Raw genomic sequence first — 15,742 nt, 5'->3', positions numbered from 1 at the left:
TAGGTCTGTCCTAAAAATAAACTTATGTGTGAGGAGAAGAACTCAGTAGTTAATGTTGCTTTACTAAATTTTGAGTAGTTAACAGGGAACAAATGAGGAACAAATTAGAACCAACTGTTATTCAACCATTATTTTACTTTAGGAGAGACAAATAAATAATCATAAGATAATGAGGAACTACTTAGTATTATGTTTTTCTTTTTTTTTAGGGTAGGTACACTGAAAGCAATGCTTTCTTTTGCAGGAACACTCTGATCACGTTCACACAGTTACACATTCACACCTGGAAGCTGTCCAGTACAACCGCTGTCTTATCTGCCCGCCACTGAGCAGCTCCACTGGAGTGGTTGGGGTTAAGGGCCTTCCTTAAGGGCACCTCAGTGGTGGTAAATGAGGTAAATGAGGTGCCGCTTTCACTTTCCCCTCCACCCACATTTATCCTGCCGGTCACAGGGGATTGATCCGGTCACAAGCTCGCTTCTCTAACCTTTAGGCCACCACTTCCCCAATGCATCACCTTACTTTGGGGGACACAAAAAGGGTAAGTAATTATAAGGTAATAAGGGACTACTTAGTAACTACTCAGTATAATGTCTAACTTTGCTTTAGGGGACACAAAATGGGCAAGTAATCAAAAGGTAATGAGGGATTACTTTATAGTATTCTGTATCAGTTTATTTTAGGGGACGCAAAAAGGGTATGTAATCATTAGCAGCTGTATAAAGTTTGATTAGGGGTTACTCATTAACTGATGGTTCACTAGTTCCTCATTCATTCCCTGGTAACTCCTCAAATTTTTGTTTTATTCTATCGTTATGCGTTACCACAATAGTTACAGCTACCTCATCTGAACAAAAAAGAAAAGAGCCACCCACACCAAATCAAACTTCATTTACAAAGTCCCTGAAAAACAGATCAGAGCACTGGCAACACTGTCGTTTGACAAGTTATCTCGAGGCAGGGCAGCATTGACTCCTACACCAAAAACAAACCGGGCAAAAAAGAAACAAAATACATCTCAAGGTTTACCACTTTTGCTTTGGTCTAAAATGCCCAGTTAAAGCATCTGAAGATGTAACAGAGGTGAATGAATAGATCTACTGTAAAAATATGAGAGCGCAGTTGGCCCGAGGTTTTGTGTTCGAACTAAACGTGTGAAATATCCACTTACCCTTTGACCAGCTCCACCACAATGAAGTCGTTCCCATCACCGCTGTTATAGAGGATGAGGCCATCAGACGAGGTGGTTTTGAACTGAAAGAAAAGGTGCATGGAGTAGTATGCCTGCAGAGTGGTCAGGGTCACATAGCTGGAGCGTGACTTGAAGGTGATGGGGTCAGCGATGATGCTCTTGAAGCCAATCATGGCGTTGAGCTCGCAGTAATCGATGTCACCGTTTTTACAGAGGTCTATGTAGGCCATGCCGTTGAAGGAGAGGCTCTGGAGGTGGCCGATGAAATTGGACGGCACCATGGACATGAAGCGCTTCTCTGTCACGATGCCCGTCTCAATGTTGTGGAACTCCAGTTGGGTGTGGTCACCCGCCATTTGACCTTGGATCAGGAGGGGAGGTAGAGGGGATGTTACTGGGGGTGTACAACAATTACAAACGCAATTAAAGGGTCAACTACACATCTTTTCAATAATGACAGCCATACCATAGGACATTACAGACATCTAATATTAATTATAATTGAAAATAAGACTGTCATTACCCTGTCATAACCATGCCATGACCCCTGTCATGACCATTTAAGAATGTTTATGATTGCTGTCATTAAGCATCATTTGATAATTATATCAAAGCTGACATTGTTTGAGATGTCTTTGTTATGACAGTGCACAGACCAAGGTGACTTATCTTAGAGTCAGCTAATGGACAGACAGCGGTTAGCTGGTTTAATTGGTGCAAAAGTAGGCTAACTGCTCAGTCAGCTAATTAGGTGGCTAGCTCCACAGCTAACCAAGCTAACTAGCTAAAGGCAGCAACATATATAACAGCAGACAGTGGTTAGCCTACTTTAGCAACAAGTAAACTGTTATTTGAACATCAGCTAAGCCACTACTGGTACTGTACTCTGTTGGAAAACAGGCCTTATAGCATTTAATGACATCTTTATGATGAGTCTAAATGGTACCAGGAAAATATTCATGGCACAAACCTTTCATGACAGCCGGTGTCAAAAACAACCACAAGTGACAGTAAAATGTAATGTCAAGATATAAAACTTAAGTTTCTTTAAGTTTGATAATGTCAAGTTGTCATAACAAACATCTCTTAACAATGAATTTGCAACTTTGCATTAAAACTGGCATAACTGACCAAATGACATGATGAAAACAGTCATAAACATTAAGAATGACTCCTTTCTGTTCATGACTGGTGTCATGACATGGTCCTTACAGTCTAATGACAGTCTTGTGCATACTATTTCAAATAAAGTGTTACCTGAAACAGTGAATATAATAAATGATGAGATGCAAATCTATTTTTCAGAGGTTAGTTTTGTTTTGTTTTTTGAGTTTTGGTTTTCAGTGCAGTCTTTGAATTAGTCATGAAATCTCGCTTGTTGTTTTACATTAGACAAAACACTGTTGCAAAACAGTACATTACACACTGTGGGTCTTAAAATAACAACACATTTCCTGCTGCTTAAGGCTCCAAATACAGTCCATCTAAATAGTTTTGTTGCAAAATAAACAAAACTATTCTCCCATAATGACAAAATTCAGTGCATTGTGCCTTATTATTGAATTTAGTAGCCATTTTTAGACAGCTCGAGGACTTGTTTTTAACAGTCTGTTATTTTTATCAGAAAAACACATTAACGAGGTTCTCTCCACACGAGCAAAACATCTAAGCTGCCACAGCACAGTATAGTTGTCTTTTACTCTTGCACCAGAGCTTGTATCTTACCCAGCATCTGAGAACCCAGAACATTTTATGGACAACATAAGTTTATAAGGAGAAAAATATGATTCTGTCAGAGGAAGAGAGGAGGAGAAGTACCTTCCACGGGCAGCAGATCATCTACGGTCAGTTTCAAACTCTTGCCCCTCCTGAACACACGCACTGTGTGCCACTCATTATCGTTCAGATTCTGACCCGCAAAAATAGTCTCTGGACCTTTGCCTGCAGGACAGTCCAAACAGCGGTTAACACACATGCATGCACACACATCACACACATCACAGACAGGCTGAGAGACAGAGAGGAGGGAGATCCAGAGGAGGACAGAGTGGAGGAGTTAAGTAGTTTGACGGAGGCAGAAAACATTAAGGTAAACATAGTTAATGGTCCATAAAAACACATCATTCTGACTTGCATTTGCTGTACTGATCGCACCATTAGATAGGGCATCAAATTTCTGGATTCTCATCGAACACCATTTTCCTCAAACCAGGAGGAGGGAGGCAGTAATCAGGATGTCACATTATAATAACCAACAATATTCACACTAACTGTTTTGCTGCAAATGTAAAAATAAACATTGTATAATTAGACTTTTAATTATAGCTTGTGTCTCACTTTTTGTGTATTTTTTTATTTCATTCCTATTACACCACTTGGTGGCAGCAAATAACTACCAAAAGGCTACAAGCGAGTGAGGCACTTAGCAACCGAGCATCACTCTCCATCTTGTTTACCTACGACAGTGCAGCCCAGAATTTGATTTCTCTCATGTCCACCACATGAAATGAAACTGTGATATGGAAAGAAATAGTTGCATAATGGGAGCAGGTGGTGAAAAGAATCCCCTAGAAGCTAAAAAGACAGGATGGAAAAGCAGGAAATACAGAATGTGATTTTTTTTCTATTAGCACCCTTGAAAATAAATGAGTGGTTTGGAAAAAAGCAGCAAGTAGCTTATAGAAATCATGCAATTATGCTATTAAAGGCATAATATGCTACAATTTCTTAAAAGAATGTATAGACTCAGATATCTAACCTCTTTCAATCAGCACTGACCCACTAGAAGTCTGCCTGCATCTCATTATTTTGCTGTGCTCAGGATACTTCACTAAACCAAAACCTCAGTATTTGACATCCTGGGAATGAGACACAACAGAAAACTACTTTTCTGGTGCGTTTATACACAGCTTGGCCAAATCCTACTGATTCTACCTTCAAAGGGACACTTCACCCCCGTATTTTTCCACTTACATTTAGTGCTATTTATCCATCTAGATAGTTTTGGTGTGAATTGCACAGGAGAACAGGAGGACAGATGTCTCCCTTCTCTCCAACACAATGGGACTAAATGGAGCTCAGCATGTGTAGCTCAAAGCACCAAAAGCAAAAAAAAAAAAAAAAAAGAAAAAAAAAAGAAAAATTCAACATCAATGTCTTTTTCCAGAAATCATGATCCAGTTACTCAAGATAATTCACAGACCTAGTTTTGAGCAGTTTCATGCAGGAACTATTTTCTTTCTAGTATAAAGAAATTAGTTCCAGTAGATTCTATCATAGAAAGAAATTAGCTCCCACATAAAACTGCTCAAAACAAGGTGTGTGAAGTATCTTGCATAACAGGGTCATGATTTCTGGAAAGAGACACTGATGTTCAGTTTTTTTTCTCATTGCTGTGCTCGGGATGTTTCACCAACCCAAAACATTGATATTTGATGTCCTGATGCGTTTAGGAACAGCTTGGACAAATCGTGCTGACTCTACCTTTAAGAACCACAAATTGATTGCCATTTAGTTCCATTGTATTTGATAGAGGGCAGACATCTCCACCGCCGATACCTCTAAAATTTAGACACCAAAACAATCAAGATGGATAAATAACACTACAGGTAAGAAGAAAAATATGTATTTTTGATTTTTAGGGTGAACTGTCCCTTTAAGTCTGATGCACTTTAATTAAATCCATAAAAAATACCAAATGACCATCTAACTGAATAACATTTAACTAATAATATTTCACATCTCTGAATCATTCCTGCACTGAATCCTGAAACCAGCATTTTAATATTGCATAAAGTGTGTCAGTGCTAGCAGGCAGTAATGGAGATGTCACACAGAATCACGGTGCCAAAAAACCTCAAAGAGAGATAATCAAATTTAGAATCGCAGATAAATCAGAGTGACTGCACCAAATCTCTGTGATCTCATGTGCAGAAAGAGAGAGAGAGAGAGAGAAAAAAAAAAAAATCTCTCCAAGATACACTTCTGCATTTAGAAATTCCAACACTGGTCCAATTGGGGCAACACATTATTTTTTCATGCAGCCTCCGTCTTCGAGCATCTTTGAATTGCTACACAGCTCTGATGTCTCCCTGCTGGGCACACGGGCCAATGAGGATGTGCCACTGTGACAGTATTAAAATCCCCAAGCTCCGGATACCTTTCCCGCTGTGGGGAGCATTTCAGATGGGTGCCAGGTTCATTCCCCCTGCACCCATTTATGGCTATTTATTTCGTCCTTTTCTGCAATCTTCAAAGCCCCGATGCAATGTGTATGCAAATCTGAGGGTGCCAAAGTACTGGGACACACTCAATCTCAGAGGCACAGTTCTGCTTTGTAAGCACTAAACACCGGGGCAGGATTGAAACCAGACGACTGGCGAGGGATTAAGGAGGAGAGATATGAAATAATGGGATGGAGTTGGACTTGAAAGCATGCTTGATCTTTGCCTTCCATCATCCTGTCCTTGTTGCTCTCCAAGGAGGAAAGAAAGGGAAGAGGGAAAAGAGGTCAATTGTATTAAGAAGCACATTCCCGCACGGCATTCACTACTGTACGGCTGTTGGGTTCACGCCTGTAGTCTGGTGCAGTCCAAACAGCCAGCTGCTGGCCAGACATTAAGGGCCTTTTAGTCCCACTGTCTGCCACGTCCAGCCCTCTGTAGTGCCCTCGCTGATGGTGATCTATCTGCAGTGATGGATCTACAGTGATCCCTGCCTGCCTCATTGACTTCGGGCCCACGGGAACGGCGGAGAAGTGTGGCACGGGGCAGCATGAGAAGATGTGATTATCCAGTCAATCAGGTCCGACTGGCTGGATGACAGGATGGGATACTTGGTGTCGCCTGCCCCAACGCTATGACTCACCCAGGTGGAGGGAAGAGGGGCTCGCTGACCAAGCAGCGGGTCGCTATACTGCTGGATTACCAACGACCATACGGCGAAGAAAGCTTAGCAGGCTATCATGCTAGGCCAAGTCTTTTCTCGTCAAGAACCCCTAAACTGATACTAATTAGACCACGATAAGATAAAATAAGATTTTTTCCTTTTAGATGTTTAATTACAGAAAGCATGCAGTGTTTCCTCTGGAATTGCTGGTCCTTTGGTCATTATTTTTAGTTTTGTAGTATCTGTTTTTATTCTTATTTTGTTTAATCCAGAAAGTTCCCATTGAGATATTAGATCTCTTCTTCCAGGGAGTCCTGGCAAGACGTCCTGGCAAGACAAACATGCAGTTTTACCCAGAAGACTCTTCATGGGTTAGAAAGCATTAAAAAAGTAAAACATACAGACCTTTAACAGTATTCAAACAAGGGAGTGCTTTTAAAGAAATGGTGTTTTGCAACTCATTTCTTGTCCAGGCTGCATTAAAATAAAAAAGCTGTTGCTGTTCGGGTCTTAATTATGCTTAAATCAACTCTTTTTATTATACTTATTATGTATTCATTACTTCTAAAGCATGTGGACTGTGCTTAGTTAACATTAAACTAAACTGCAATGTTTATACATAAAAATCCTTTTTTTTCTGTTGGGAAACATTATGATGTTTTTATGGGCGGAGCTTCAGTGGAGGCAGAAAAATTCCCTGAACACTAGCTAGCAGGTTTTGTGGGCTGGTTTCTTAATAATGGCTGAAGTAAATGAGTTTTTCTTAATATGTACAGTCACTCACTTTCCAGGAGCACAATAGTTACTTGAAAAAGTTCACATTAACCAATGGGAACAGACAAGCTGACTGACAAGCGACTGATGATTGGCTGATTTCATCCCCTTTTGTTTTATTTGGGAAATTTCTGTAATTTTACTTTGCCAATTTAATGTTCTGCACAGTGACTCAGGAGCAGCTCTGCAGAACCAGACTGTTTTCACATCTAACACAATGAATTAAGTATTTATTTTGAATAACACAGACTGGGTGATTGTTATAACACTGGGCAGATATTTTATGTATTTTGTTTCTGTCCGTCAAACTGAAGAAGTGAAGTGTGTTTTGGGTGTTAATGACCTAATTAAAGCTCATCTCAGTTTGGTAAGAGAGATAAACTTGAATTAAGAAGGTCAACAGTTGTATTTTTCTGTTTAATAATTAAAATTGGTCCCAGAAGGCTCCATTGTTAAATGAATACAGAGGAAACACTGGTGTATGAAATCAATGAACAAATAGTGGCATGTTTTACCATCATGTTACTAATGCATGGAATTACAGTGAAAATAAATGAGTCCCCTTTTTGCTGGGGACCCCCTGGACCCACTCAAGGACCCATGCAGGTCCCTGGACCCCCATTTGAGAACTACTGTGCCAGGCAACTTATTTGTCCAATCAATGCCTTGCTAACAGAACAGCCTGTGAAAATGTTTAAGGAAGCAGAGGTTAAATAGTCTTCAATCAATACTAATCTGCAGCAGCCATTTGCATTCACGTTTATTAGTTTAATAAACTGAGACTCCTCTGTACCGAACATGTTGTTTTGATCACGACTCGATCTAACTGCCGTCACACTGCTGAGATTAGAGTTTTCTTTTTTTTTTTTTAACATGTTAACTACCTGCCGGCTTGACAGGAAAGTCCCTCGGCGTGCTGTAACTTTGGGGGATGTCGATGTTTATTCCCAGCTTTTAATTTAAGTAGTTAATTTTTTGTTACAAGGACCACTGAGCCAATGTGTTAGTCTCTTTATGAAACTAATTCAGTGCAACCATAAAGAACCTCCTCATAATTGCTACTTAATTTCAAGCACTCCACTGTTCTTTCCCTTCACTGGATACTAGACAGATACACAAACATAATAAGGTTTAATTTTAATTGTAATTCAGGGTATTGTAATTTCATTTTTGCTGAAGAAAGGGGAGCAGGAGAGGGTTTTTTTTATGTTCTCTCGTATTTAGATCATATTCCAGCCTTCCCTGGTAAAATTTGTTATATCAAAAATAGTTACATCTAAAAGACTCGAGACTATTATCTTGAGATTTTAGGGGGAAGACTGTTGGAAAGTCCACAGAAAATATTCACAACTCTGTGTTGCATCTTGCTTTTCTAAAAAGTAAGACATAAAGTTCAGCCCCCTTTTGAAAACCAAGAATTTTTCCATTACGAGATCAGGCTTTCTGGTGTCACGACAAGGAGATATTTTATAATCTTCAGTTTGACTCGCCGACAGCAGTGGATATCAAGCTGGGGTTTGAGGCAGCAGGAGAGCAGCTCTCAGTGACTTCACAATGGTTCAAATTATAAACCAGCACAAAAATGAGAATTACCAACATAAACCACCATGTTCTGAACACTAATATAAAACACATTTTGTGACATAAAGCAGAAAATTAATCAAACTGCTCAGTCCAACGAGCATGATGGGAAATGGGGCCCGTATTTAGATTGTGGAATGTTTTTTACTTTACATACCGAAAGTCTGGAAGCAGTAAAAGTCTTGGGCGGAAGGGACGAAGGTTGCAGACACCAGGCTGATTTTTCTCAGAGGTCCTGACTCAAAAAGATTGAGAGCCACTGGTCTACATTATACTGTAAGTGTTCAGATACAGACAGAATCAGGCAGGGTTTTGTTGCTAAAAATTTGGTTGGAAATACTTGGATGTGAGAAGCTGGAAAGGTTCCTCAGTGTCTTAAATCAGACGGCACTTTTGACGACTGCGCTGAATGTCTGCACCAGCAAGATTTGAGCATTTTAGCCATACGCAGAAATATAACAAGTGAGCTGAATAAATATGCACTACATCTCGTTCCATGAGACATGTAACATCTCCTCAAATGTCCATGTGACACAAAGAGCACTAAAATCCAGGATAGCAGGGCACAGGAGCTCCATTAGGACCCAGGACCAACGTAACCTGGTGGTGGCACATTTTAGAGAGGAAAATCAGCCAGTTGCCTCTTGAAGATACAATGGCACTCAGTATTTTAGATCTCACAGAGAAGACCATTTATAGTAAATATATAAGAGGTATCATATTAAACCAAGACTGTTTCATAACCAGATAAAAACTCCTTGTAGTACCTTTAATACAACAGTTCTTTTTCCTTTGTTGCAATGTGATCCTTTAGAGGAATGTTGATACTTCAGATCTCTACATGATTTTAAGATTTTGTCCTTATAAAATATTTTTGAGCGAAGGTCATGTGGATTTTTCATGTGTGAGATGATGAATTTGAAATGATGATCTGATGCTTCTGTGTTACTGTCTTTCTGTGTATTTTCTGTGCGATATTTTGATGTAATTTATTGAACTGTTTATGGATTTTTAATGTTTATCGCCCTGTGCAGTTTGAATGTTTAACCACACCTGCTGTCTGTATAAATAAGAGTCGGGTTTCCAGCGTTTTCTGACCTGATGAAGATCCAAGTAGGACTGAAACTATTAATTTTCTACATGATGTCTCTACCTGAATAAAGAGGTTGCAATAAAATGTTAGTTCCTCAAGTAATTCCTCATTTAGATCTCATGTTTAAATCTGTCCACAAACCTCTGAAGTATGCATCAAGAAAAAGAATTTCTGCATAAAATATAAGCACTCAGAAATAATGGCAATTAAATGTAAGTCTTCAGCTGCAGGTATGCACATATCTCTCCCCCCCGTGCGTCCTCCCTGGCTCATCTATCATTTCTAACATGCACACAGGTGTAATATCCATGTAAAAGAATCTCCTGCAGCTCTTTCACACTAAATAAGTCAAAAACGAAAGATTGATGCGAGGAGAAGATTAATTACGAGGGAAAAAGAGCCTTGGGATGTTGCTCAAGAAGGTCACAGAGAGAATAATCACATAAAGTTGCCCTCATCACCACATCCTGGCTACACTGTAAATTGTGATCGTCCCGCAGTTCAAGTTAATGAATAATAGAAGACCAGAATGGCAGATGAAAAAAAAAAGCCAATCTGTCACAAGGTATTTTTAGTTCATATTTTTAGTTTGTTGTCACTCAGTGCCTGTTAACAGTGTTTAAGTCAAAGTGGCAGTGTTTTCTTCAGACAGCTCTGGGCAGCCCCAGGGAGCCGAGGTCCCTAATTGACAGTGATGTGTTCTTTGAGTCGGTGCTGAAATTCTTCATCCACCGAGCTGACCGGAGCTGCAGCGCCTGACAAGACACATTAATTAACACGAGGGGGGAAAAAAAAAAAGAGAGGACAAAAATAACACGGAGAAAAATAACCTAGAAAAAAAATGCATTAAGCGCTAACTCTTTATAAGTGGAAATGCACCGGCTTGACACAGTTCTTTCCAAGAACTTCAATTAAACATTTGCTTATGACACAATTAGGTCTGGATCTATTAAAGAAAGACCTGCTGTTTGCTGCTTTCTTACTTAAACATTAGCTTTCCCTTAAGCATGATAATAAATATTCATAGAATCAAAAATATTTTCTCTTTGAATTGTAGCTTAGGTATATGTGGAAAACAACAACAGCTTATGTTTTTGTAGCTACAAAACACTGATTAATTCTGAAAATGTAACAATATGGTAAAATTTAAGTAATATGTCATTTAAGGCTATTGTTTTTTTTATGGTAAATAAAATAATTACATTAAGAAAATGTGCACAAACAGATATTAAACCAATATAAATTGCTTATTAAAACATAACTACTGTACTTCCAACTTTCCAGCAACAATGCTACAGCCATGGTGTCCTCCTTTGAAATTTCTATTCTGGTCTGTAACATGCATGTGCAAGCAATATCTGGAATAAACTAATATTGATCAGTTTTCTTTCATCCACTTATTTTTTTTGCCCCTGCTGCTAAAAGAAATTGGATGTGGCAGATTACTACTACATGATTGATAACAAAGTAAACTTTTTAAACTTAAATGTTATGCATAAGGTGGCTTGTACTTTATACTATGACAGTTTTCCTAAAATTAGATTAAAAAAAAAAATAGCACTATATCACCTTTTTCACAGTATCACAATATATCGCAATATATTGATTCGTAACCCCTGTATCACGATACGCATCGTATCTCCAGATTGTTTCTAATACATAGCCCTATAATACACAGTGTATAGTGTCAGAAACAGGTTGTGATCATGAAAGACTTTGGGAGAAAAACAAGGCAAATGTGATCTCAGGATGAAACAGTGAGAGGACAATAAAAAACAAGAGTCTCCTGGGAAAATTGGGAGGGTTGGCAAGGCAGGGTTGTATGATCCTTCCTCCTTCTATTTTAGCAAAATGCTGCATACCCCTAAATGAAACTGGACAATATTAGGAGAGAAAAGTAAATAACTAAATACAGAAATAAAGTAATCAGTCAAATGTGTGGCAAATATTTGCCTAACAGCCACTGGTGTCCATGTATGTGCACATTAAGCCTTCACACCATCCTCATAAACCAAGAATGACCTTTTAAAGCATTGGAAGGGGGAATTAGAGCTCGGAGCTTTTTATTTGCATACACAAACAAGGGGTGCAATCCAAGTCGCATGAACAATGCTATTTAGCATTTAGAAAGGTGTTAAGAAGGGCTGGCTCACAGAGGCATGTCTAGAGGTCACATCATGTGATTCTGTGTGGAGGCGTTTGTTGTGTAAGTCTCCGCTTCTCATCAGGCAATGACCTTCAAATACTGTAACACTTCAAGCACAAATACAGATCCAACACTCGTGTTTCCAGAGAGGACAGCTTGTCCTTATGGACAGTATGTGACACTCTATTATAGAGCTTAAACTGTCTGATTTCTGTTGGTATTTAGTGTGTCTGTCACTTCAGAATCATTAAACAGGAAGAGGGTGCACGTATTATGACTCCGGCGAGGTAATTATTAATTCATCACTGTTCCTGAATAATAAATGTCAGGGATATTTACCTCCCAAAATATTGCAATGTAACCTCTGTGTTGGAACACACACACACACACACACACACACACACACACGTACACAAACACACGTGCATACATCCGCCGTGAATCCCACAACAAGATCTATCCTCTCTCCCTCCCTCTTTATCCCTTTCTTTCTGCTCTGTGAGGCAGGTTAATGAGAATAATAAAATCACACTCTGTATTTCCTCTGCGCCTTGAATGGCCTCATCAATTTACAACTGGCGTGAAATACTGAAGTAGAAAGGAAACACACCACAAAGAAAAAAAAAGGGGGGGGAGCAGACAGGGAAATCATGCATGTCTAAAATACCTGCACCTCCAAAGCATGCGTTTTATATCAGCCTGAATTTGTGAGTGAAAAGGTTCGTTAATTAGGAACAATTCAGTGTGTAGAATCACAGCTGACTGCCATATTTAGGTTGGTCATTAATTCAAGCCTCCCTCCATCTCCTCCCCACTACTCATTATTCTCCTGGACAGCTGACGCACACAACACCACCAAGCAGTTACCATGTACCCTCAGCTCTTGGACTTGGTGTGATAAAATCTTATGTCAAATGCAAGGTGCAAGTCAGATACATTCTACTTCATATTACATCAGACTGACTTCTTTAATGCCTGCAGAGAAGAAACTGTAACAACACTTCTAGAGACTAAAACATGAACAGAAAAGAGCAAGAGTAGAAGAAGAAGAAAAGAAGAAGAAAGGTGAACTGTAACTTACTGGTGGTACAGTTAATCCTGATACAATCTAGATGGGGAAGAATAGATGAGAGATAAATTCATCTTTCAACGTTACAGCTGCAGACATCATTAAAGCATACAGTCCACCCCTCTGGGGACACACACACGGACACTGTCCGTCCTCTGATGCTCTCACCCATGGCCCCCGAGCTGCAATGTGCTGGTAAAAAGCACTGCAGTGGAGTTGTGCCGGAGGAGCACAACGGGGTTTATAGGAATTCATGTTCCAGCAACGTAGAACAAGGAAAGTACAAAATCTTTTTTTAAGATTGCCCCTGATGTAGAGCAGGAAATCATGAGAGCTGAGGTTTAGATATGTGACATCATTTGTACTGCTTTGTCTTCCATGTGGCCACTTTTTTATATATCGTGAGCTGGAGGACTTTGGTTCATTTTAATGATATGATCTTCTAAAGAGTGTGAGAGCATCAGATTTTGGTCAGAGTCAGACAGGGCCAGTCGGAAGCTATTCCAATTCTCTCCATCTGGTTCTTACTGTGTGTCTAACTATCTCTTCATCTATGATAACATCAACTTTTTGCTGCGGCTATTTTGCACCTCTGCGTGTTGTCAAGCCATAAAAAAAGCAAACAATGTCTTTATGTTTTGCAGATGAAGATTATATATGAATAACTTTGGCAAAACTTTTACTTGTAACAGAAGATTTCCACACGGTGGTACTGATATTTTAGGTCTTACAGCCCAGTGATACAAAGTAGGTATCGTTTAGCTTCATCTCGATAAGGTGTGACATTGAAGTGCTACTACAGGTTGATGCATCAATTATAATAATACAGAATAAATTCTATATTTTATGGTAACATGCTGAAAAAAAGAAATTCTGCATTGGGAGTAAATTCTGCTGATACTATTTCTTGTTATTCTCAGATTTTGAATGAAGTACTTACAATGTACTATTTTAAACTGCAGCATTGTGGTATTGATTATGTATATAATACTTCATTCTCTAGTGAAGACTAGTAGAAGCACCACTGGTAGTATTTTTTTTAAATGACTGTCTTGATCCTACCATAACAGCTCTAATTGTCATCACCGTCAGAACAGGAACACACTGATCTTCTAGCACACAGCACTGCCACTGTGTCTCTATCCTTTTCTTTTCTTTTTTTTTTACCTCTCTGTTTCCTGAGGCTGAGCTCATGCCGTGCTCTGAGAAAGGTGACCCAGATCGAACTCCCCCTCCCCTCCTTCCCATTTGGCCCTGCCTGTCGTGTGTCGTCAACCACAGCAGAAAAGTGGTCGCAAACAGCCAGAGACCGACACTAGCCCACCCTCACAGGGAATGCTCTGCTTTTTTTTTTTCTTTTGAAGGAGGGACGGGGGAAGACAGGCTTCAAGGGCTGATGGCCTGGGACAAACTCCAAAAAACTCTAAAACGTGTCAAAGATAATTCAAAAGAAAACAAAGCATGGTGACCTGTTGTTTTCATCAGAGGGCATCTTTTTGTAGTCATAATGATCTGACTTGTCAGCCCTGTCAGTGTGTGGCGCTGTTGCGTCTTGCGTGGTGGGACACGTGCTTTACTTGTGGTTGACAGCAGACACAGACCGTCTACTTTGTATGCGCCACTAAACGGCTCCGCTTAGGGAGCCCATTTCTGTTTAGCCAGTGGAAAGGAGAAATAGATGGCTATCATTTGTGCGGCATTGCTCTGTTTGGGAGATATCAAACTTTTCACAGGCATCATTGGATTCTTTCCTGAGCAAATAAGCACACATACAAACACACACAGACGCTTTCATTTTGTCCTCAATTTTCTTTTTGCTATAGACAGAAAAGGAGGGGGGGGGGCATGTCTTTTCCTCTGCTCATTTAGGATGCAACTGCTGATTTGTGTGCAATCATGTTTTCCGACATATATGAACAAATGATGAAAAAAGACGCGCGTGTGCAGGAGGTCCTAGTGGTGTGTCTTAACTATAATCTGCAATAGGGTTTTGTTTCTCAAAGTAGCAGTTTAAATCATCATTTCTATATAGTAGTTTATTACATGACTTTGTTAACTACTCAGTTCTGACTGGTCAATTACAGCATCCTAAGGTCTATTATTTCTATAAAGCAGACCACTGCTATGGGCACAGTTCTGATCATAGACTCTCAAGAAGCAATAAAATCATTTCTAAATCAATATTTTGTGTCAAATTATTGAAGTAACCATGTAATAAGCTGGATAACATACAGTGAGCAGGTCATTATTGAGAAATAAACCCCTTTAGAGTGATTCCTGCTTCCTGTCAGGGTTTATTTCTCAATAATGACCTGCTCTCTGTACATTATTCACTACCAATTGCACGGCTTTGTTAAATATTCAATTCTGATTGGTCAATTGCAGCATTCTAACGTCTGTTATTTCTGTATAACAGACCGTTGCTGTGAAGAACAGGCTGTTGCTGTGGACGCAGTTCAGATCAGGCTCACTAACCTAATGTTGATTAATATAAATTTAAATGTTTATAATGATGTAGTTGAATTAATGTTACTTTTTCAATTAAACTTTTCATTACAAACATAGTAAAAGAAAACAAACCTACTTAATGCATGTAATGGTACTTGTATACTTTTGATATTTTATAAGTGACATATTTACGAGACTAGAATAGTTGAAAGAGTTTCTGTTGTGGTTTATCTGGGTTCATGTATCATAAAGCCTGTACTAATTAGGTAACTACTAGCTGAGGGGAGCTGTGATATTATAAACAAACTCATCCTCAGAGGAGTTATTAGCTTCCTCATATGAACGCTGACTGGATGTATCTGAAATAGAACAGCACCAGGAAAGAGTGCAGCAGTGTGGTCACCGTGAGGGCAATTCTCTTTAGAGCAATACGCATGTATGGACGTTGATTTGAGGTTGGTTGATGGAGTGGGCAGCGAGCATTCCCTGCTGGGCCGCGGCAGCTGTGCGCTCAACTGGCAGTGAGCGGAGAGCCGCAGACTCTTGCCATTG

At 39.5% G+C, this 15,742-nt stretch overlaps 1 protein-coding gene across 11 annotated transcripts in view; it reads right to left on the bottom strand.

The window, feature by feature from the left end:
* The window catches only part of LOC146315126 (neurexin-1a), a 376,350-nt gene that overhangs the window by 190,021 nt on the left and 170,587 nt on the right, over positions 1-15,742 (bottom strand). For 10 of the 11 annotated variants that reach the window (XM_084736025.1, XM_084736027.1, XM_084736036.1 and 7 more), the window contains 3 exons: positions 12,755-12,781; positions 3,011-3,133; positions 1,172-1,553 (listed from right to left, as the gene is read on the bottom strand). In XM_084736025.1, the coding sequence (XP_084592151.1) occupies positions 1,172-1,553; positions 3,011-3,133; positions 12,755-12,781 (532 nt within the window). The remainder of the gene's footprint in view (positions 1-1,171; positions 1,554-3,010; positions 3,134-12,754; positions 12,782-15,742) is intronic. The other variant, XM_084736030.1, reaches the window with a different exon arrangement.

The sequence above is a fragment of the Lutjanus erythropterus genome, chromosome 14 (genome assembly GCF_056507025.1).
Source record: "Lutjanus erythropterus isolate fLutEry1 chromosome 14, fLutEry1.hap2, whole genome shotgun sequence".
Taxonomy (NCBI): domain Eukaryota; kingdom Metazoa; phylum Chordata; class Actinopteri; order Lutjaniformes; family Lutjanidae; genus Lutjanus; species Lutjanus erythropterus.
Note: the sequence above shows the minus strand (reverse complement) of the source record. Positions and strands in the feature narration are given on the sequence as shown.